The sequence below is a fragment of the Brassica oleracea genome, chromosome C3 (genome assembly GCF_000695525.1).
Source record: "Brassica oleracea var. oleracea cultivar TO1000 chromosome C3, BOL, whole genome shotgun sequence".
Classification (NCBI taxonomy): domain Eukaryota; kingdom Viridiplantae; phylum Streptophyta; class Magnoliopsida; order Brassicales; family Brassicaceae; genus Brassica; species Brassica oleracea.
In genome coordinates, this window is record NC_027750.1 from 28,947,617 (window position 1) to 28,969,496 (window position 21,880).

The 21,880-nt window shown below is 34.4% G+C and overlaps 3 protein-coding genes and 1 pseudogene across 4 annotated transcripts; 2 read left to right on the forward strand and 2 right to left on the reverse strand.

Annotated features, from left to right (window-relative positions):
• Window positions 1-2,102: 2,102 nt before the first annotated feature.
• LOC106330320 (CASP-like protein 2B1) lies at window positions 2,103-2,985 on the reverse strand. Its single transcript, XM_013768809.1, has 3 exons — window positions 2,969-2,985; window positions 2,746-2,878; window positions 2,103-2,450 (listed from the first exon to the last, which is right to left on the reverse strand). The coding sequence occupies exons 1-3, from the start codon at window positions 2,983-2,985 to the stop codon at window positions 2,103-2,105; spliced, it is 498 nt and encodes a 165-aa protein (XP_013624263.1).
• A 3,117-nt stretch (window positions 2,986-6,102) lies between these two features.
• LOC106332281 lies at window positions 6,103-6,872 on the forward strand. The gene has a single exon (XM_013770756.1). It carries the CDS (start codon window positions 6,213-6,215, stop codon window positions 6,624-6,626), a length of 414 nt encoding a protein of 137 aa, XP_013626210.1. The 5' UTR covers window positions 6,103-6,212; the 3' UTR covers window positions 6,627-6,872.
• A 4,301-nt stretch (window positions 6,873-11,173) lies between these two features.
• LOC106335459 lies at window positions 11,174-16,187 on the forward strand (annotated as a pseudogene).
• Window positions 16,188-16,336: 149 nt separating this feature from the next.
• Window positions 16,337-18,367, reverse strand: LOC106335460. Of its 2 annotated transcripts, none has more exons than XM_013773981.1 (5): window positions 18,206-18,367; window positions 17,678-17,992; window positions 17,297-17,501; window positions 16,869-17,097; window positions 16,337-16,744 (listed from the first exon to the last, which is right to left on the reverse strand). In XM_013773981.1, the coding sequence occupies exons 1-5, from the start codon at window positions 18,266-18,268 to the stop codon at window positions 16,522-16,524; spliced, it is 1,035 nt and encodes a 344-aa protein (XP_013629435.1). In that variant the 5' UTR covers window positions 18,269-18,367; the 3' UTR covers window positions 16,337-16,521. The 2 variants fall into 2 exon arrangements, with proteins under 2 accessions (XP_013629435.1, XP_013629436.1); XM_013773982.1 differs by having other exon boundaries at window positions 17,678-17,989; window positions 18,206-18,361.
• Between the last annotated feature and the right edge of the window lie 3,513 nt (window positions 18,368-21,880).

The following is a 21,880-nucleotide window of genomic DNA, read 5'->3' on the forward strand; positions in this document are numbered from 1 at the left end:
CTAAAAGCCTAGTGAAATTACATCTCAGCCCCTTGTGACCAAACAAAAAAACAGAAGCCATTTTTATGAATATAGCCCTAGTAAATCGTCTGAGTCGTCTGAGATGTTGGAAGTCGTCTGGACGACTGAAGTGTAAGTCGTCTGGTACCGGTTTATTTTAAAAATAATTTATAAATCTTGTAAAAAAATATTTTGATGCGTGAAAAATAAAAATCAAGTAATTATAAACAGTTTTAAGTGATATAAATTAAGATATGATAAAATTGATTTGTTTTGAAGATAGATGAGTGGAAGTAGTGAATCATGAAATACTTTGGTTTAGGAGTTTGGCAAACATATGTTGTAGTATTGTATGTATTGTTAGGGTTAGATTTTGGAAAACTAAAATGTTTTTTTCAAAAATTAGTTTTCACCTATATGTGTTTATTTATGTGTATAGTAAACACTTTTCAAGTTTGATTTGATTTTATGAAGTCTTTAATTAGATAATTAAGTTTAGGGGTTATGTTTAGGGTGTGGACGACTTATATTTCAGTCGTCTGTTGAATAATTTACTCGGACGACTTACATTTCAGTCGTCTGGTGAAGAAATTAAAACAGACGACTTACATGTAAGTCGTCCAGAAGAGTTTAATATTTTTAGCGGGAAATTAAATATTTTTAGCGGGAAACTAAAATAGAAGATTTTCCAGACGACTTACAAGTAAGTCGTCTGGTTTAAATTATTTAAGCGGGAAAATAATTTTTTTAAAAAATTTTAGGCGGGAATATTTGGACGACTTACATGTAAGTCGTCTGTTTTAATTTCTTCACCAGACGACTGAAATGTAAGTCGTCCGAGTAAATTATTCAACAGACGACTGAAATATAAGTCGTCCACACCCTAAACATAACCCCTAAACTTAATTATCTAGTTAAAGACTTCATAAAATCAAATCAAACTTGAAAAGTGTTTACTATACACATAAATAAACACATATAGGTGAAAACTAATTTTTGAAAAAAACATTTTAGTTTTCCAAAATCTAACCCTAACAATACATACAATACTACAACATATGTTTGCCAAACTCCTAAACCAAAGTATTTCATGATTCACTACTTCCACTCATCTTTCTTCAAAACAAATCAATTTTATCATATCTTAATTTATATCACTTAAAACTGTTTATAATTACTTGATTTTTATTTTTCACGCATCAAAATATTTTTTTACAAGATTTATAAATTATTTTTAAAATAAACCGGTACCAGACGACTTACACTTCAGTCGTCCAGACGACTTCCAACATCTCAGACGATTCAGACGATTTACTAGGGCTATATTCGTAAAAATGGCTTCTGTTTTTTTTGTTTGGTCACAAGGGGCTGAGCTGTAATTTCACTAGGCTTTTAGGTTAGTTTTGTATTTGATTCAAGTTTGGGTATAGGTTTGGGGTTAAAATCAAGTTGTGGGTTAGTTTTGGCAAAAACCCCAAAGAAATATCAATATTAAATGTATATATGAATTATTACCATATTCTAATAAGTTTGTCAAAATTTTAAATCAACATTAATTGAAATTATCCATGTCATATTTTCCAGAAGCCATGTCATCAATTTCAGTAGCCATGTCATATTTGTTATATGAAATTGATTGTAGAGAGGACATGTGGCAAAATCACTTCGCAAATATAGTGTAGGAGATGTATCAGGAAAAAATCATCATATATCAAAACTGGAATGTTACAAATTGCAAATAAATAGAATATGCAAACTCGTTGATCTGTGTATGTGTGAACACATAAGACGTATAAGACCGACTCCATCCATTAGAACTCCTAATGGGCTCTAATGATTAAATTAGTAGGTTTAAAGTTGATTTGATAAGTTAAGAACTTTGGTTAGTGGAAATATTTTGTTCTTCCTCCAGTGGGAGAACCTCATATGGGTTCTTTAATTTTTTTTTTTTAACTTAAGCATTTCAATTTCCACAGACATTCATTCCCACCATAGCTAATCATTCCCTTAACCAATTCATCATCAACACTTGTTATAACAAACAAACCAACTCTGTTTCTATGCAAAAGATTCAATCTTTTCAACAGTCAAACAAAACTCTATTAGTAATCTACATCAGTTTTCATCGACATCATAAACCAAAATCGAGACAACAGGAGAAAGGGATGTTCAAACTTATCTTGCTTCTTCTTCGTCACCACGGCTAGGTTTGGTGGTCTTTGGTTGGTGGCACCGTACAAGCGAAAGAGACTAAAAGCGGAAATGCGAGAGACCAAGACCATAGCAAAGGAAGCAAGCATGGCGCTCGCTACTCCTCCAGCTCCTCGGTTACAAAATTTGCCAAACATATTGCACACCTTCATCCATTGCAGCTCTTCCTCACCTCTTATTCCAATCACACCAGACTCTGATGATGCTGCTATAGCCGCCACACTCATGTAAGCCATCGCCTGCTCATTCACACCCCCATTACATTTTAAAGTTTAATCTAATTTTGAATACAAATAAGGAACACTCCTACCTAAGTGTACAAGTACATTCAATTTTTTTTTCTCCCATCTGATAACCAACCAAACCGAATAAATGCTTGTAAGACCTTTCAACATAGAAAACCCTACTCCTCCCTAATATAACGCTGAGCTGACCATGAGAGATCAAAAACGACAAAGCCAAACCTCACAGCTGCTTCACTAGTTATGGCAACAATAATGTATGGAGAAAGAAACACAAACTAGACTCACTCACCTGATCGCCGGAGAAAATGGCCCAAGCTAGAGACTTGTTGAGCAAAACACTTCCTTTCATTGAACCCATCACACAACGAACTGACTGCAACAATGAATAAACCGTAGCTATACCATTGGCGACCACCAAGAACCTGCATCCCACAAGAGGAAAAATTAAAGTTGTAACCTTCAAAAATCTCTCTCAAAGTGTGTACTCCACTGATCCCACCAACCACACTTACTTCTCTCGTGTTGCCATCGTCTCTCAATATGTTGCTAACACCGTTGAAAACCAAACACAGTTCCTAGAAGAAAAAAAACATTCAAAGTAATCACCATACCTGGACAGAAGTAATTATCAGGCAACTTATCGAACAGAGTTCGGTCATTGTATATGTACATGTGAATCAATAAAAAGAGATGTTAATGATCAATGAACTTTTATATGTTAGAGAGAGAGGGGAGGAATTGAAAGAGACCCTCAATCACTGCAGATATAAGCGTGCTTGGAGGAGACACACATGGAGAATCTTGGAGCAGAGGAGGATGATGAAGACTTGGAAAGAGACTTCTTCTTCTTGTCGCCGAGTATCCTCAACGAGTAATACAGCAAGAAAGACGATCTTAGGAGATTTGAAGTCACCGGATTCGATTGCCGGAGGAACGTACATCGTCGCCATTGAGAGAAGTAAGTGTGGTTGGTGGGATCAGTGGAGAAGACATAAGATAAACGTGATGATGAGAGGAAGAGTATAGAAAGACTCTGAGGATGTGGAAGCGTGGTAGACAGCAACCAGATTCGAGAGAGTGAACGAGATTGGAGACGAGATTCGAGAGTATAAACGAGATTGGAGACGAGATTCTAGAGAGAAAACGAGCTTTGCATGCGAAGACGGAGAAGTCGAGAATGAAGAGGAAAGTCCTTCGCGCCGAAGGAGAGAGAGAGCAATTGACGGGGAGGGGGGGTCCAATCACAAGGCGCCACGTTAGGGCTTTTTACCATTTCTAAAAAACCCAATTTATGCAGCGGTTCTTCATTATTTTGGACTTTTTGATTTTTTTTTTCAGTTTTGTTAGGAACCCCAATGGACTTACTCTAAGAATCTAAATTGTCGCTTTTTTTTTTTGTCGATGTTTAATTATGATATTACAAACTATGAGAAATATTACAAGACGATTTTACAGCCGACAATTCTACATGTCTTATGAGGATTCACGTCTGACTGCATCATCCTCAGCCGTCCTATGAGATCCATGTCTGACGGTACTCTTTGCGTCATGCCGAAGATCTTCTATATGTTTTTTCTCCATAAATCTGCATAATTCGCGTTTGGTGGGATTTGAAACCCAGACCTCATGGTGTAGAATATGAACTTTTATTCAAACCACTTGACTAAGTGGGCTTCCCAAATTGTCGCTTTACATAGTGAATCCTATGTTATAGGATTCCATGACGAGAGCCAATCTCGCATACTTATGTACTTTTGGGTTTTAAAAAGTCTGTTCACTTTAAATTTTTTAAAATTAGCATTCTAATACTAATTCTGGTACAACCATATATATACAACCTCAACCAAAATCGGAAATAGTTGGTTGGGATGAGCACAAACCCATGTTTGCAGCAGTTAATTATACTAATATAGTACATTGAATTTGCATGCCAGTCCACGTGATTTTCTTCCTTCCTAGCTCATCAAAGTTTTTTTTTTAAAAGTCTGTGTTAACTTTATCTTGTTCATTTTTTATTTCCATTTATACAAAAAAAAAGAAATTAATACTACGACAGAAAATAACAAATTTCTTAAGATTCTGATATACCGGACGCAATTAAAGAAAAGCTGATTTTATGTGTGTGAATATCTGGATGTAGTCACTGCAATGAATTACATTTTTGGAAAGTGATGTGATCATTTATTAATTGGCATTTTTAGTAAAAAAAAAACAATAAATTAAATTAAAACCGAAAAGGTCAATTTTCTCGTTTGTCGCTGTCGGGTTCTGTTCCACATCTAAACAATAGTGTAACCTTTTTGGGGTCCGACACCATTTATGAATTTTAATAGAAATGTGTTTTACTACTTCCAAAAGTTACAGTCGCCATGTGATTTGTCAAAGAGTCAAGTTTGTGCACCAGCACCACTGTAAACCTAAATTTTCTACGCAGACTGTTTTTAAAAAATTTTAGCTGAAAATTTTTTTTTGGTATATTTGGGGGTGTAAAAAAAAAAATTTTAGGAGCGTTTTTTAATGTATTTTTTTCTAAAATTTTTGGAAGCCTAAGACCAATGTTTCGTTAGGTTTTGCCCAGAACCGGTTCTCCAAAGGTACCACTGTTTCTTTTTTACTTCTATATATAATTTTTTTTACAGTCGATCAAGAGAATTCTCCATTAAAAACAGCAACCATGCAACATTTCGAACTATAACATTAATGAACATATCACACATTCAGTCATTCACACACATGTTTTTCTTAATTGTCAACTTTCAACTTCTCACCGAAAGTAAAAACATTTCATATTATACATCTCATCGTTGAACTGTATACGTGCTACATATCCTTATTTTAATATTTCATATGGGTTCTTTGATTATTAAGCTTTGTCTGCTGATAATATAGAGTAACAAGTTGACTTTGATTTAAAAATTTTGTACTTTGATTTAAAAATTTCATATTTTCTTTAAAGAAAATGAAATTTATAGGAATATGTTGTTTTCATATGTTTTGTGTGTGATGGTAATATTTGGACTAAAATGGTGAAATATAAAAAGTGGAAATGAGAGTAAATGAAAAAGTGGAAAAGAGAAAAAAAGTAAAAGAAATAAAGTTACTCTAGCATAACCCAGTCTAATAATAGGTGTGTATATTCTCTTGTGTAAACAGTAAATAGAGTAAATATAGAAAAATACAATTTTATCTGATTGGTGACAATTCAGCGTAACTGGGAATAAAAAAGTTTACGCTAATTTTTGTTACTCTATTCGTACCATTCAATCAACTGGGAGTAAAAAAGTTTCAGCAGAATAAAAGATAATCTGATGTTTCTTTTCTTTTTCTTTTGTGAAAGTAAGCAGTAGTAAAATTCAACTTACCACTATTTTCTTATACCTAGTCAATGCCTTATTAATGCTTATGCTTTTAGTCTTTTAAAACGGCAAATAAAAAGTTTACGACCCATTTCGTTGGCAGTAACTACATGCAATCCATCCTTAAAGTTTACGACCCATTTCGTTGGCAGTAACTATAAAAGAAACAATTCTTTTTACCTTTTTAAATGCAAGTTCAATAGTCACTAGTCACTCATTTCTTTGGTTCGTCTCAGTGAAAACTTTATAGGTAGTCAAAATCCAGAAAACGTGTTGACTCGCGTCTCATAATATATATGCTACTAACTAAGCTAGTAAGCAACGACTCTCTTCTTCTTCCCTCTCCCTCTCTCACCTAACCTCGCAAGCAAAATAAAACATCTTTCGATTAGGTCTAAAAATGGCGTCAAAGAAGGCAAGAAAACAAAATCGAGCTGAGAAGAAAATAAAAAGAACCCATTTCAAGAAACAACTTCCACAACACAAGAACACCGACAAAACTACTATTCTCGATCATACTTCTTCATCTACTGCTGTCTCTCCATGTTCTTCCATAACGACGTCGTTCGCTCCGCAAGATTCAAGCTACTCTGCTCCCTCTCCTTCTCCGGCGGTGTTGACGTCACCAGATGAAGGTGGCGGCGATGGTTGTTGTACCCCGAAAGCTCAGAAGTCTCGGATACCGGAGATACTGACGTGTCCACCAGCGCCGAAGAAGCAAAGAGTCTCAAAGAACTGCGTGTTACGGCGGAGACAGATCGTTTTCTTTGCTCCTGCGGAGATAGAGCTCTTCTTCGTCAAAGCATGCGATTGACGAACTTATCTGAACTAATATTTGTAGTATTTTTTCGTTATTTGTGATACGATCGATCGATAGAGAAAGTAGTATGAGAAGATGAGTCACGTTTCATCTCTTTGATTTTGTTAATACAATAACGAAGGGTGTATTATAATGTTTTGAGTGATGTTTTTATTTTTCTTATTATTTTGTTTTGTTTAACATTTTCTTCCTTTGGCGCTTGTTTTTTTGGATTAATTTGAATGAAGTCGATTTGAGTTTTGTGGTAGGGTATTATTAAAATCTACTACGACTTAATCTATAATTAAATTATACTTTTCTTGATTCCCTTTTTTAAGTGCTATGTGTTAGGTTGCCAATGACTTTAGGTTCTGTGCCTACTAGCTTTGTCGATTTTTCCGTTCCGTTCACCTAACATATACGTATCGTTCTTCGCTTGAGTTTTGTTCACTTTTCATCATTCGTTTGATAGACAGAAACAGTCGCTTTCTAGGCGGAACATCACACATGAGTTTACGTCCCAACAACGTTAAGACAACAGCGATTATCTTTATACCATGATTAACCTCTATTCTCTTGAACATTTTCTTAGATTTTAACTAAGAAAAACTAAGAATCGTCTCTTAAATAAAAGATATAATAACCGTTTTTTAACCGAAAAATGTAAAAAAAAAAAGTCATATCATTAGTTAAAAACTCCGGCTAAGAGACCGGAGTTAAGAACATCTTCAATCCCACTGCAAAAAAAACTGCAAAATAGAGTGGAAAATGCAGTCATGAACAAACAGAAAAGACATTACTCTATATATGCAGTAATGTCTTTTTGTTTGTTTATGACTACATTTTTCACTCAATTTTGCAGTTTTTTTTTTGCACTGAGGTTAGAGATGCTCTAATCATGCTCTTACTAACATTTTTACACCGCAGAAATTGTGATTCTCAGACTATTTATCAGCAATTCAGCACCGTCATAAATTTTTTAAATGACACTTTGTATTATTATAAATAAAAATAAGAAAGCAGTTTCTAGTATATTCTCCTATTATTATTGGATATGCAAAATAATGTGCGAAGATATCATTAATTAAATCCATCAGGTTGATAAGCTCAATTTTTTTTTGGTTAGTTACAAATATGTTAACTTAATTTAAAAGAAAAATATTAAATAGCATTTATATGTATGTATATAAAAAATACGATGTGTTATATTGAAAGGTTTTCAACAATTTTTTATCCAGTTTCCTCCCTAATTAAGTTCAGATTTCTTTGTGACACTTCATTAATAGTTTTTTGTATTAAACCACTAATTGAAAATATATAGATGTGTTTTAAAATTTAGTGAAAGCAAAGGGACGAGAAATATGTGAAGAGTTAGTGGGGATGGCCACACTGTCGAGGCAGAGGATAACATCTGCCAAGGGAATCCAATGAAGTGACTCGTGCAGCCTTTCTCATCATTTTATCTTTCTTTTTTCTTCCATAATTTCTTACAAAAAGTGAGAATCACATCTTTATTTGATCATCAATAGTATATACAAGACCATCCTTTTCCGCAGAAATGATAATTCATTATTGACTAATTGGGTTACATATCCATCTTAGGGTCAAGGTAATCAAAAATAATCTTATAACTAGAGTTTGAATTGTATCAGACATGTACCAGACATAAAATATAATTTAAACAAAAGTATATCAGAGTAATGCAGAAAATAAGAAACTCAAGAAGACCAGATAATAGCTCTGAATGGTAACATCGATATAAGCGATGCGGAATAAACGGATTTGATAATGCGGTACGGTTTAACTGCGGTTGCTGCAGAACAACTGCGGTTTGTCTAAAATAAGCAGTTCAAAACAAAATATGAATGATAACATGTATAACAAATAGTCTAACTGCAGGATACATATAATATATTTATGTTTTACAAACTAAAAAATCAGTAATATTAATATAATTTTTTAAAATATAAATTTTATTAAAAAATTATTTTATATATCTCAAATATGAAATTTAATATGCTATTACTGAGATTTGTAGCCAAATATTTTTTTATTAAATTATAATTGTGATAGTTGTCTTTAAACAAAATTAAATTAAGATATCTGAACATTTTTTAATTTATAAATAAAATTATAAATTAAGATATGAATAGTAGCATATATAATGAATAGTGTAATTGCGTGATACATATATTTTAAACAAGTTTCTATTTAATATAAAAATATATATTTTATATATCTGAAAAATCTTATAAATTAAGATATGAATAGTAGCATATATAATGAATAGTGTAATTGCGGGATACATATATTTTAAACAAATTTCTATTTAATATAAAAATATTTCAAATATCTGAAAAATCTTATAAATGATATTTACTCATTTCTTCGTTCTAAATATTGTATCATCAAATTCTAAATCTACAGTGGTTATCATTTTAACGATCTTGTTTGGCCTTGCGAATTCTAACCAAACCAAACAAGCCGAACTAAACCAAAACAAAATTTTCGGTTCTTGATTCACTTTCGATTTTGATTTCGGTTTGGTTCGAAAGATATTTCAAAATTAATGCGGTTACCGATTCGGTTTGATTCGGTTTAACGAACCAAACGTTAACCTATTATTATGTATTAAAAATTATACAAAAACTAAACCGGTTTATACCGAAATTAGACTGATGTTAACCAATAATCAATCAGATTTAATCAAAGTAACCGGATTTAACCGCAAATATCCGATTTTAATTGATTTAAACCAAATTTCATTTTTTTTAAAAAATATATTTTTTTTTCTAATTGAAAACCAAGATTAACCAGTAACCAAACCGAAATATTTTCAGTTAATTTTAGACTTATTTTAAAAAGATGGTTAGCCAAAAAAACAAAATTCAGTTGGATTTGGTTTTGAAAAACCGAAATCGCATGGCTAATATTGTTTAACAAACTTGTTATTTTGCAAGCCTAAAATAAAATTAGATGTATAAACGTATTTGGAAAAGTTATTTATGAAATATGAAATTATTTTTGTGCTATTACACAGACTTTATTGTTAATATATTTTCTTATTTTTGTGTAATATAAACCAACATAATTAAAATAAATCTTGAAACACACACCATTTTGCCTTCTTATCTTTGTAGGTGCGTTTCACCTCTGAGAAGTGATATATTGGTACCACATTTACTATTTTGTAAGTGCGTTTACAGTCAATAAATTTAGATGAACGGAGACAAATTTTAATCCCGGATAGTGGAACAAGCCAACCGCAGTAACCATTCACAACCAATATTTAAAAGGAAAAAAAAAAGCTGATTGATTTACTTAACTCAAGAAAGAAGAAGAAAGATTTGACAGAAAGAACAAAGAACAAAGAACAAAGAGCAAAGAACACCAAACATGATGATTGTGATTTTAATTGATAACCAGTACAATAATAGAATGATTTTGCAATTCTATAAAAGTCCAGTCACATAGCTAAATATGTTTCTGATTTATACTTTGACTAATTGGCCACTTTAGTGATTAAAATTGTTGTTCAAATTTTATAGTTAATTTATTTTTTCCCATATTCCACTTATTTATTTTTATGTTTCACAACAATTTTCTTAATTTGTATATCATTGTTTTAAGATACAAATGATTTTTCCTACGTGGTAGTTAGTATATGTTATCATTGTCCTATACTATTGTTTATGATTTTTGTTGTAGTAATGACCCTAAAGTTCACTAACTAGATTTGAGCTTTATGATCCGAGACCATAAATAGTGTACTGGATCTTGGGTCCTCAGACAAGTAACCTAAAGTTTAAGTAATTCAATTGTAGGTTTTCGTTTTCTGATAATGCTGCCGCACTAATAGAAACACAATGAGCTAAAGACTTAATGGTTAGGAGGAGAGATTCCATTTTTTTTTTTTGCTAAGAGAGATTCCATATTAACCGCTCTTGAACTTGTGGTAGTGATCTAGAGTGGACACCAAAAGGAATAAGTAGTCTGCAACCGGTAACAACAACATAACGATCAACAACTCATTGACCACGCGAAGCCAATCCCACATATTAAAGAACCATGTCATGTACACACTTTATTTAAGCGACTGTGATCTTCCCATCATCCAACAATTGAAGTATGCTTAAAACTATGCTCATACATATTACAATGAACTGGCCAAGTTTGAAATGTCATATGTATGCATGTGATATGTAAATGGGAACTTATTGAGTTAGATAAGTGTATGGGGATGCCATAATCAGGTTACTAGTGTTACAATTTACTAAATAGTTATTTATTTTTCAAGATTAACAAAAGTTTTTTTTTTTTGGTTTTTAGCCAACAAAAATATGAGATGGTGAAAGAAGAAACAGGCCTTGTAATATAGAGCTTCCGAAGCCTGTTAAACCATCATTATCGGGGATCCTTAATGGGGTCTTTGAATAAAATTGGTGATTTAATTAAATCAAAACAAAAGAAAAGGGTTGTTATCGATTCTTAATGGGGGTATTTTGGTCACAGGTTTTAAGCGTGGTTTTTCAACCACGTGTCAGCACCACATTTTTTTTTCTTTTTTTCATTTTTTTTCTTTCTTTGCTTTGGTCACCACTTCTCATCTTCTTGTTTTCTCCGTTGGAGCTCTCCTCCACGCTCCTCCATCTTCAGGTCGTCTCCGTGACTGAGCTCGAGTGGTGGTATCCTGTCCTGAAGCTCCGGAGTCGTCGCTTCTCCGTTACCAGCTCGCCGTCGCATCTCACCTCCACCTTGGGTCTTCTATATCCTTGTCGACTCAAGCTTGGCTCGTGGTGGTGATTGAGTTCCTCTTCAGGAACTCGCCCTCTGCAACTCTGGTCGTCATCTCCGTCGTGGCTGAGCTTCAGATCGAGAAAGCTCGTTCTCTCCAATGGTGGGCTTTAGTGTGGTGAAGCCGATTAAGAATGATGCAAAGAGGGCTGTGATGAAGAAGAATCCTTTGAAGAATTTGAATGTGATGTTGAAGTTGAACCCGTATGCAAAGACGGCGAAGCGGATGTCTTTGTTGGCTGAGGCACAAAGGGTTAAGGCTAAGAAGGAGAAGTTCACCAAGAAGAGGAAAACTGTCACCAAGGTAATTTCAAATGTTCAATTTGTATTTGTCATCGTGGGTTATGATTGTTTAGTTGGTAATCTGATTCATGTCTGGTATGCATTGGAATATATATGATCGAGTTTGTATATGATAGGGTTTATGGGATTTGTGTTCACATCCTATTGCTAAGCTTATTAGATTATCTTTGACACACTGCTACGTCTTTGAATGTGGTCTAGTTCTGTTGCATGTTAAGGATTTGCGATGATACGGGCCATTTGCAATGGATATTTCATTTTGGCTGAGTAACTAAATGGTTTTGCGTGTGTGTATCGTGTCTGTAGAAGTATGAATATGTTAGAGTTCTTCTCGAATGTGGTTTGTGTAAAGTGTTTGTTTTTAACTCTGATTTGAATATGTTAATCTGAGAGGAGGAGGCTTTGGCAATCAAGGCAGCAGGGAAGGCGTGGTAGCAGACTATGATCTCCGACAGTGACTACACCGAGTTTGAGAGTTGAGTTAATCGACCAAAACTTTACTCTTCTTCAACTCTTCCTTTTTTCTTTAGTGCTCTTGTTAATAATGCTTGTTTGAGTTAGGTTGTGGTTAGGGAAAACGCGTTTGAGTTAGGTTGTGGTTAGGATTGTTTGCTTGGTAATAAATATGTTAGATTCATGTCAAAATGTTATGATTGTTTGCTTGGTTTGAATATGCTTGTTTGAGTTAGGTTGTGGTTAAGATTTTTTTTTTTTTTTTTTAAATCCTTAATTAAGAAACTACCATTGGAGACACAACATCGAATAGTTTCTTAAGTAAAGTTCTTAAGTCCACTAAAGTATATCTATATACTTAAATAATATTTAAGAAACACAAATGGGTTTATGTGGATAATCATGTTCTATATGCTCAAGAACAACTATATCACAATCAAATATCTTATATATTAAAACATAAATCACAACCTTGATTCATGTGTGATATTTTTAAAAAATGAATCTAATGGACTTATTTCTAAAAAGTCATGTTACATTTAATCTATAATCTTATCATTTAAATTTTGGGTCTACTAGAAATTTTTATTGGGCTATCAATAATTGGATTTAAACAATAGATGATTCATTAGATTTATATATGATATAAATTAAATAGATATATTTTAATGTTGTAATACTATGACTTTGATTGGTAACCATGCGGAATGGCGGAATGACATATGAAACGCGATTCCGCAAGTATTTTACCAATCAAGAAAATGTTGCGGAACTGAAAAAAAACGCAAAAACGTAAATCTGCGTTTTTGCTGACAAAATTATAAAGAGAAAGTTTATTAAGTGGAAAAGTGAGTTTTAGTAGATTATGGTGGAAAAGTTTACAAAATTAACATTTTTATATTATTCAATTATATGTTAATACTATCTTAAAATTTAAAATACATACTAATAATTTTTTAATGATGAATAGTTATGTTGTAAATACAAATTTATTATAACTTTTATATTATAAAATGTTAATCTATTGTTAAAACATATTGAAAGATAAACTAGATATTTATAATAAAAACTAAAATATTTTTAATACATTTTACTTGTTTTCAGATTTATAATCATTAGTTTAATTATTGCTATTTGTTTTTTTTTGTTATAAAAATTAAATATCATATAAAATAGTTTAATAAATTTAATATATATTCCACCATTCCACAAATTTTAAAATTTTCCGCCGCCTAATTAATTTTTTCCGCAGCTTAACTATTATTTCTGTGATTTCGCGATTAAGCGATGGTTACCAATCGGAGCCTATACCTGCATATGTTAATTATTTAAATATTTGTCGATGTTAACTTTTAAAATTATAAAGATTTCTTTTAAATAAAAAAATCATATTATCTAACAATGATTAATCTTTACTATCTTAAACCAATGAAAACAAAATTTCAACTATATAGTTTATTTTAAAAATTAAACAAAAACTAAATGACAATAAACAATATTTTACTAATCTTTATATATCTTTTACTAAATGACAATAAATATTTTACTAATCTTTATAAACAAAAACTAAATGACAATAAATATTTTACTAATCTTTACTAAATGACAATAAATAATATTTTACTCGATAATTTAAATCTATGAAATGAAAATTTTAATTTTTTTAAAAACTTTCTAAATTTGTGAAATGTTACAATATTTTTGAATATGACAATAAACAATATTTTACTAATCTTTATATATATAGTTACGATTTAATAATAAAATAATAATCCGAAAATATATTTATAGAAGAAGATACAAATGCATGTGAAAGTTTAAAACAATCTATTCAATGAAAAAATATACCGTAAACTTATTATGTTTAAAAAATTGATAGACACATATATATTACTCCATCTGTTTCATTATAAGTGTCGTTTTAGGTTTCAGCACACGGATTAAGGAAACAATTAATTTTGTATATTTCCTATAAAAATATTATTACCTATACACGTAATCATATTTCAACCAATAGAAAAATAAATTTTGCATTGAAAATCGAAAACGACACTTATTTTGTAACGAAAAAAATTCTCTAAAATGACACTTAATATGAAACGGATGAAATATAATATATACCAATTTAGAATTGAAAACAAAATATTTATATAAAAATAAATGAAAATAAATGTATCCTATTTAATATTATTCCACAAAATTAAAGTCAAAAGTATTTATGTTGCCGCGTTCACGTGGCGAGCACGTGGCAGCCAAAATCCAAACGGAACAAAAACTCATAACTTCCTGCGACGATCAAATCAACAAATAAAATAATTAAATTCCATAAGAAAATGGTTTTCTTCTTCGTCTTCCTCTGACTGAAAACTTGCTCAGATCGTTCATCTTCCAAGCGGAAGCGTCTCCTTCCATCACCGTAGACGCCTTCCGTGACGGTCTCTACTCGCTCTTTCCCTGAATGGTATGGTTTAAACTTACCGAGTACCATCACTTCGTGGTCGATTGCATGAGCTCTGTTCTTCTGTCTCCTCTCAGTTTTGTTTCAAAAGTTTTGAAATTTCTATCTGATTTGGTGAATTCAATCACTGGGTGTCTCTGGGTTTTGCTTTGTTTGCTCGTTACTGAATCTTTTCTTGACCGATACAATTGGATAAACGTAGTTGCAATTTCATCTCTAACAATCATATTTCGAGCAGGAAACTGAAGACATGCATTCAAAATCTGAAAGTGGGAATCAGATCGTTTCAGAGGCTCATCATCATCAACGTCCATTAACAGTTTAAACCCTTGGCTGCGTGCTGCTGCTTCCTGCAATGCAAACTCTTCTGTGGAAGAAGCTGGAGATAAGTCGATAGCATTGGAGAACCAAACCAATTTGGAATCATCTAACGGGTCCAAGTCACCATCTAACCGAGATGAAAATGGTAACAAGGAGTCACAAGTCACAGCCTCTCCCCAACAGTCAGGTGCATTTGACTTGTCTTCTCTCGGTGCTGCTTATTACAAAAGTTGTTTTTTTTTTACCAAGTCTAGTTACTGTGTCTCGATATGCAGCTGCGGATTACAGTGAAAAAAGCCAAGAACTTGTGCATCCTGGCAGTACACCACCTCCTCACCCTCAACTTGTTAGCCACACTGTTGTAATTTTCCCAACACATATATCTATGCTCTAGCTGATAATTTTCAATATGTTACTTACGATATTCTTTCTTTGGTTATGAATCATGCAGGGATGGGCATCCTCAAATCCATACCAGGATTCATATTATGCTGGAATGATGGGAGCCTATCCCTTGGTATATTACTTTATTTTCCAATGTTCCTAGGTGCTTTGAAGTCTAGCATGTTTAAGATTGCGTTAAAAGTGTTCATGGTGTGAGGATTGTGCAAGTTATTTTTGAGAAATCATTTTTTCCATGCGATTAACTGATAAGTTATCACTTTCCCTATCAGACTTATGTTCCACACGGTGGGATGCCTCATTCAAGAATGCAACTGCCTCCTGAGATGGCACAAGAACCTGTTTACGTGAATGCTAAACAGTACCAGGCGATTATGAGGCGAAGGCAGGCACGCGCCAAGGCTGAGCTAGAGAAGAAGCTTATCAAATCCAGAAAGGTGAAAAAAGCTAATTAGTTTCATGAGAGCTCCGATCTAATTGTGAACACAACACCACTGCTCAATGCATCATTTTTCTGTGTTTCTCCACAGCGTTATCTACATGAATCTCGGCATCAGCATGCTATGAGGAGGCCTAGGGGTACTCGAGGACGGTTTGCAAAGAAAACTAACACCGAAGCTTCACAGCAAAAAGATGGAGAAAAGAGAAATGCTTGTGCTACTCAGTCCCCGACGTCATCTCATTCTGATCAGCATGAAGGTTGTAGTGATGAGTATAGAACAAATCAGTCCGATGAGATGCAGAGTTCAGCTTATAAGATAAGGGAAGAAGCAGACTGTTCAGGGCAGCAGTGGAACAACATTTCCTCAAACCATCCTTCTCAACCTCTTTTAGCTATCAAGTAACCTCTACGCTGGCAAATCATTCTTGGCTCTATCTTTGTTGGCTTATGTGTTAGCAGCCATTGAAGAGTTATCTCAGTTTTCTTCTTTCTTGTTTTGTACAAACACTAGTGTGCTTATGTTAGAATGCTTCTTTGTCAACACCCTTTAGGTTTAATAACAAACTTGAAGTTTTGAATCCGAAACTATGTGATTGAGAACTAAATTCTAGTGTGTTAAAATGAAGAAAAAAGAGAGTAATGGAGTATTACAAAATCTTCTTTCTTATAAGGACTTGCCTATTCTTGGTCACATAGGCTGACTTATTGCTGCAATGAACTTTCGTTTCTATATCTTTTTATGTTTTTATATCAGAGTTGGTCAAGTCTTCAGCTTCCTCCTCGCCTTGAGTTTCGTCGAGGTCGGCCTCTTCAGTATGGTCTGGACCTGCGGCATCTGAGGAGTTGTTAGCCGCCTCTGTGATGTTCACAGGTGGCTGATTCTCCATTAAACCAGAGAGTGCCAGCTTCGGTGACCACTCAAGGACATCATCAATGATGTTTGACATCCTTCTTTGGTACCTGGATGCACAAAAAAATCATCACAAGTCAACCATAGAACTCATATAGCACTTAGAGAAAACAATCTTCTCTTGAGGAGAGGGAATCACTTCAATTATTGTTATCTTGGTTTAAGTTAATATACCTGGCACGAGCAGCCTCATCAGGAGCGTGGCGCCTGAGCAGCATGACAACAACAACGGCCACAACTGTGTAGAAAAGTCGAGATGTCCACTTGGGAGGTTCTTCCTCGTCTTTCTTTGGCCAGAAACGGAATAGTTCCTTCAATGTGGCTTCCTCTGCAAGAATGTTGGGGAAGAACCATACACGCTTTCCAAAAAGAATCCACATAGCACCAAAAGCAACTGCTCTCACTGCAACATTCAAGGTAATGAAGAAGAAATCCAAATTAAAACTACATATCACCACCAGTCTCCAAGACATGGATAAGTTAGGCATATATAGCCAGCAAATCATCGCCTAGATTAAGAGCCAAAAACAGAGTGTCATCAGAGTGAAACAACACACTCGAGAAATAAAGCACACTAAACATATTACATATGCAGAGCTTACCAAAAAGCAAGGAGAGAATCATCAAAAGAATGCCAGCACACGAGTAGAGAACAATGAGTTTGCAACGGTGTGGGTACACAGGAAACAAACAGATCGCGAGAGTCAATACAGGCCAGAAGAAGGACAAAAGTGTTTGCCAGAGTGGGTGCCGTTTCTCAAACGTCCATGCAAAAAACGCATCTGTTTCAGAGAAAGCTTGATCATCCTGCATTAGAAACAGCAAAAAATAAATCAAAGCCTGAGTTATTTGAGCAATTGAATGGGCTTGAAGCTAAGATGAGACAACAATGTTCGATAGAAATAGTCTTTAGAAGCTAACTATCAAGTCAAACACAGGCACTCTGTTATAGAATCATACTCTTAGCATATGAACCAACTTACACGGAAGATCTCAAGATGAGCAGGCCAAGTAGAGAGCTTTTTCTTCCCGGGACGAAGGGTTTTGGTAACACGATCACATCGAACCAAAAGGTTCTTCCCCAACAACACATTAGCGATATCTTCAGCGTCGAGGTCACTATCTTCTTCAAGAACCTCTTTACACTCGGGGTGATTCTTCACGAAGCTAACAAAATCTTTCCCTCTGAAGTACTCGACTCGCGCTTGCTCCATAACAGCCCATCTTGATTCCAACCCCTTGTTGTCTCTAACTTTCTCAGCAAACAACTGAAACAAATCCTTCGTCACACCTTTCTTCTAACAAAAACAAAAACAAAAACAAAACAGTGTTTGACATTATTCAGACAAGGAACATATACATGTGTCTGACGAACAAGGACTGCAATTCCATATAATCGCAGGGTCATCGTTCCATGAGAGAGCGAAGCAGATCAAAAGCAAGGGTTACGTAACCTTAGAACAAGTTTTATTTGGAATTGATTTAGCAAGCAATGAGAGAAGAGAGCGAACCTTAGGTGGAGCATCGGATGATCGTTTAACCCTCTTCTTCTCGGTTCCGGCAGGCTTCTTCATCTCCCTCTCTCTTCTTTCGAGACGAGACGGAGTGTGTTTTCTTTTTCGTTTTTTTTCTTTCTTCTTTTACAGATCCAAAGTGTTTTTTTTTTTTTTGTTATAACAAAATATAAACTGGTCTTCTGTAACCCGGTCGAAGTTGTCGAAATCAGGCCGCGTAACCGGTTGAATTATAAAACGGATTAGCACGGTTCCATCTCCTGTGAAATGCAAGTGTAGACTTATATAACTTCGATATTATTGCCAAATCCTGCAAGATTACATAGACTATAGAAACTATAAACCATTTAAATAAATATAAAATTTTCATAAATGCCAGGTTAAATTTTTACTGACATTTATTATTTATAGTTTTATATTAAAATTTTGGAGTACCATTAATGAATGAGATATTCTATTGGAAAATAGAATATTCCTTTAAATATCTCACATATATATAAAATAATGTAATAACTAATTTTAAAATAATAAAATCTGAATTAATTAGATAACCATATGTGCTGGAGTTTTCGTATTTTTCAGTTTTTTAAAAGAAAAACTATCTTACTATCTTTTTTCTTTTTCCATTTTTAGTAGAAATGCAACCAAGTTAAGCCTTTTATAAGCTTTCTTCTTCTATTACTAAGGCAAATATGAAAGATGATTGATCATTGTGTTAAAATTGATATCCAAGGTTTTGTGGAAGTGAGTTACTTGTTCGATCATGCCTTCGGAGAAGGAAGGAAGCTATTGTCTCCTACATATTTTACCAGCATATTTGTTTACCTTTGTCTTTGCAGTGAAAATGATGCATAGATGTTTCTTATCATATTTCTTGGCAGTTGAAACTCGGGTTTTGTTGTGACCTAGTTGAATATTGTGCCACAGAGTTAACGGGTCTGTATTGATACAATAATGTCTTTTTCCAGATTAAACCAGGTGAAGTTAGGGCTTTAGGCGCCAAATTAGAATATGAATTTAAGGGTATCCAAATCGAAAAATGTTACATGTAGTCTAGCGGTTGTGCATTGCTTTTCTGCCTATATAGTGATGGGTTCGATTGCACGAGGGCGCAAATTTTGTTTCTGCTTTAGGCTGCATTTTATACTGGGCCGGGCCTGATTAAGCTAACCGATGAAGAGATGGTGATGAATTGCTGCATGCATGTGTACCTTGTGTTCCGGATTACAATTTCGAGTAACTAAACAAAGACTATGAGTTTATGACCGCCTATCTTGGACACTGCTCTTATGCATTTGATAACAATTCATAATCCTTACGAGTACCTTTTAGCTGAGTTGATGGATACAGGATATGTATCTATAACTACAGTCATTATTGTAACTTTGGCTATCTTTCCTTTTTTTCAGAAGGCAATTATAGTACACAAGATTGTATAGAAAGTTCAAGAGTCTCCTCCTGTTAAGATGAAAAACCTGTTCATAAACTTGAGAACCGTATGTTTGCTTTCAGTTACATAGCAGCATCTGTTAAGCACCCATACTCCACAGTTAAAGGGATACTCATGCTTCTCTCTCAATTCATTGCTCACATCTTAATTTACAGATAAGTTATAATATTTACTAATGAAAATGTGTCTTGGTACATTATCAACCACTGCTTCGGTTGCATTATTGTCCAAACCCATCACTAACTGTTGTTGATCATCATAGGTGGAGAGACTTGCTTAACCGGATCAAACCAACTAAATTAAATTTAAACACACATTCCAATTATATAGGAACCAAAACCGATTCAAAAACTCCATATCAACCCAATTCAAGAAGTGCATCGAATTTAATTAAATGAAACTAACACGCATCTGAAGGAACTGAGCCGAATACTTGTATACATTCTCTAATTGAGCTAAACCGAACCAAGAATAGAACCAAAACCGAACGCCCGCCCATTTGGTGATTTTCAAAATCTAATTTAGGGTTTTGGGTTTGTGTTTAAATAGAAAGTATCAGCTTAGAACAGCTCCATTGGAAGCTCTAGCAAGGGGTTTCAAAAAAAATAAAAGCCTAAAAATAAATAAAAAATAGAAAGAAAGAAGAGAACCGGTAATTAACTTGGCATTTTTAGGATTTGTTGGAACCCCTACATGGCTACTTCTAATTGGACCGATTCTACTACTTTCTCTCCTTCGGGGTTTCCATCGAAACCCATATTTTCTTTTCTTTCTTCCTCTTTCCTCGATCTATCAATCTATGTCGATTCTCTGGCGATCTCTGGAAGGATGAAACTCCGGCGAATGATCGGTCATCTTCTTCTTCTCATTTTGCAAGGATGAAAGCTCTCTTCGTCCTCTCGTTGCCCGTCTCGACGGATCTTCACCGAACCGTCTTCTTCTTCTTCTCACCGTTGAAGACGAAACCGTTGGATTCGATCATGGATTTGGATAGATCAAAAACCAAATCTCCGAAGGAACTCACAGCGATCTGGTACGATGTTTACTTCACCCCTCTGTCCTCTAAAGCGTCTTTGATGCCTTTCAGATTTGCTGATGGTTTTATTTTGGCAGTATCACTTGGGACGAGGGCATATTGGGATCACTATGAAAGCTTCCCACTTCATCGTTTGGTCATTCAACGAGCAGCCGAGTGGTAATAACAATATCATCAGCTTTGCACTACAAGAAAACATCAAGGATTCTGAGGGAAAAAATCGTCGAAATTTCGTCGGAATATCGTTATTCCGACGACATACCGACGAAACACGTCGTCGGAAATAATTCCTCGGAGTTTATTTTTTCCTCGGAAATCCCTCGGAATTTTCCGTCGGAATTCCAGGAAATTCCGAGGATCACTAGTTTGTCGGAAATGTCCTCGGAATATACCGAGGGAGAACTTCGTCGGTATAATTCCTCGGAAGTTCATCGATCGATGTGTGTTTGGACATATATACATCGATCGATAGGAGTATACCGACGGACATTTTCCTCGGTTTATTCCGAGGAACTTTTCCCTCGGTATATACCGAGGGACCAGTTCCTGGGAATTTTCCGAGGGACAGCTCCCTCGGAATTTTCCGAGGGAGATGTCCCTCGGAATATACCGAGGGAAAAGTTCCTCAGAATAAACAGAGGAACCTGTCCCTCGGTATAGCCCGAACGTTTTTTAAAAAACGCATCGATCGATGCGTTTTTGAACAAAAACGCATCGATGGATCAAGTGAAAAATATAATTAATTTCCTCGGAATGTAAAAAATATTAATTTTTTAAAAAAAATAAAATTTCTGAAATTTAAATTCGAAAATATGAAATTAAAAGTAAAATTGAAATCATATTAATTAATATTCAAAGTTTCACAAATAAAAATAAAACATTCCGAGTTTGTGGAAAAAAAAAAACTACGGGTCTGGCACGTCCGGGAACACCTCGTTCGGGTACATCCTCTGCATCATCTCCATCATTTGCTGGTTCAGCCTCCTCTGTGCCTCATAGCCCGCCTGTTGAGCCGCCATCTGGGTCTCTAACAAAGATATACGATCATCTTTGTCCTTCAACTGGGCCGTAAGTACTTCTGGATCAACAAAGGGCGGTGGTGCAGAAGAAGGAGGAACCGACCGGGTGCGACGACCCAAACCGAACAAACGTCCCTTCTTCTTTGGAACCGACTGAATAGAAAAAA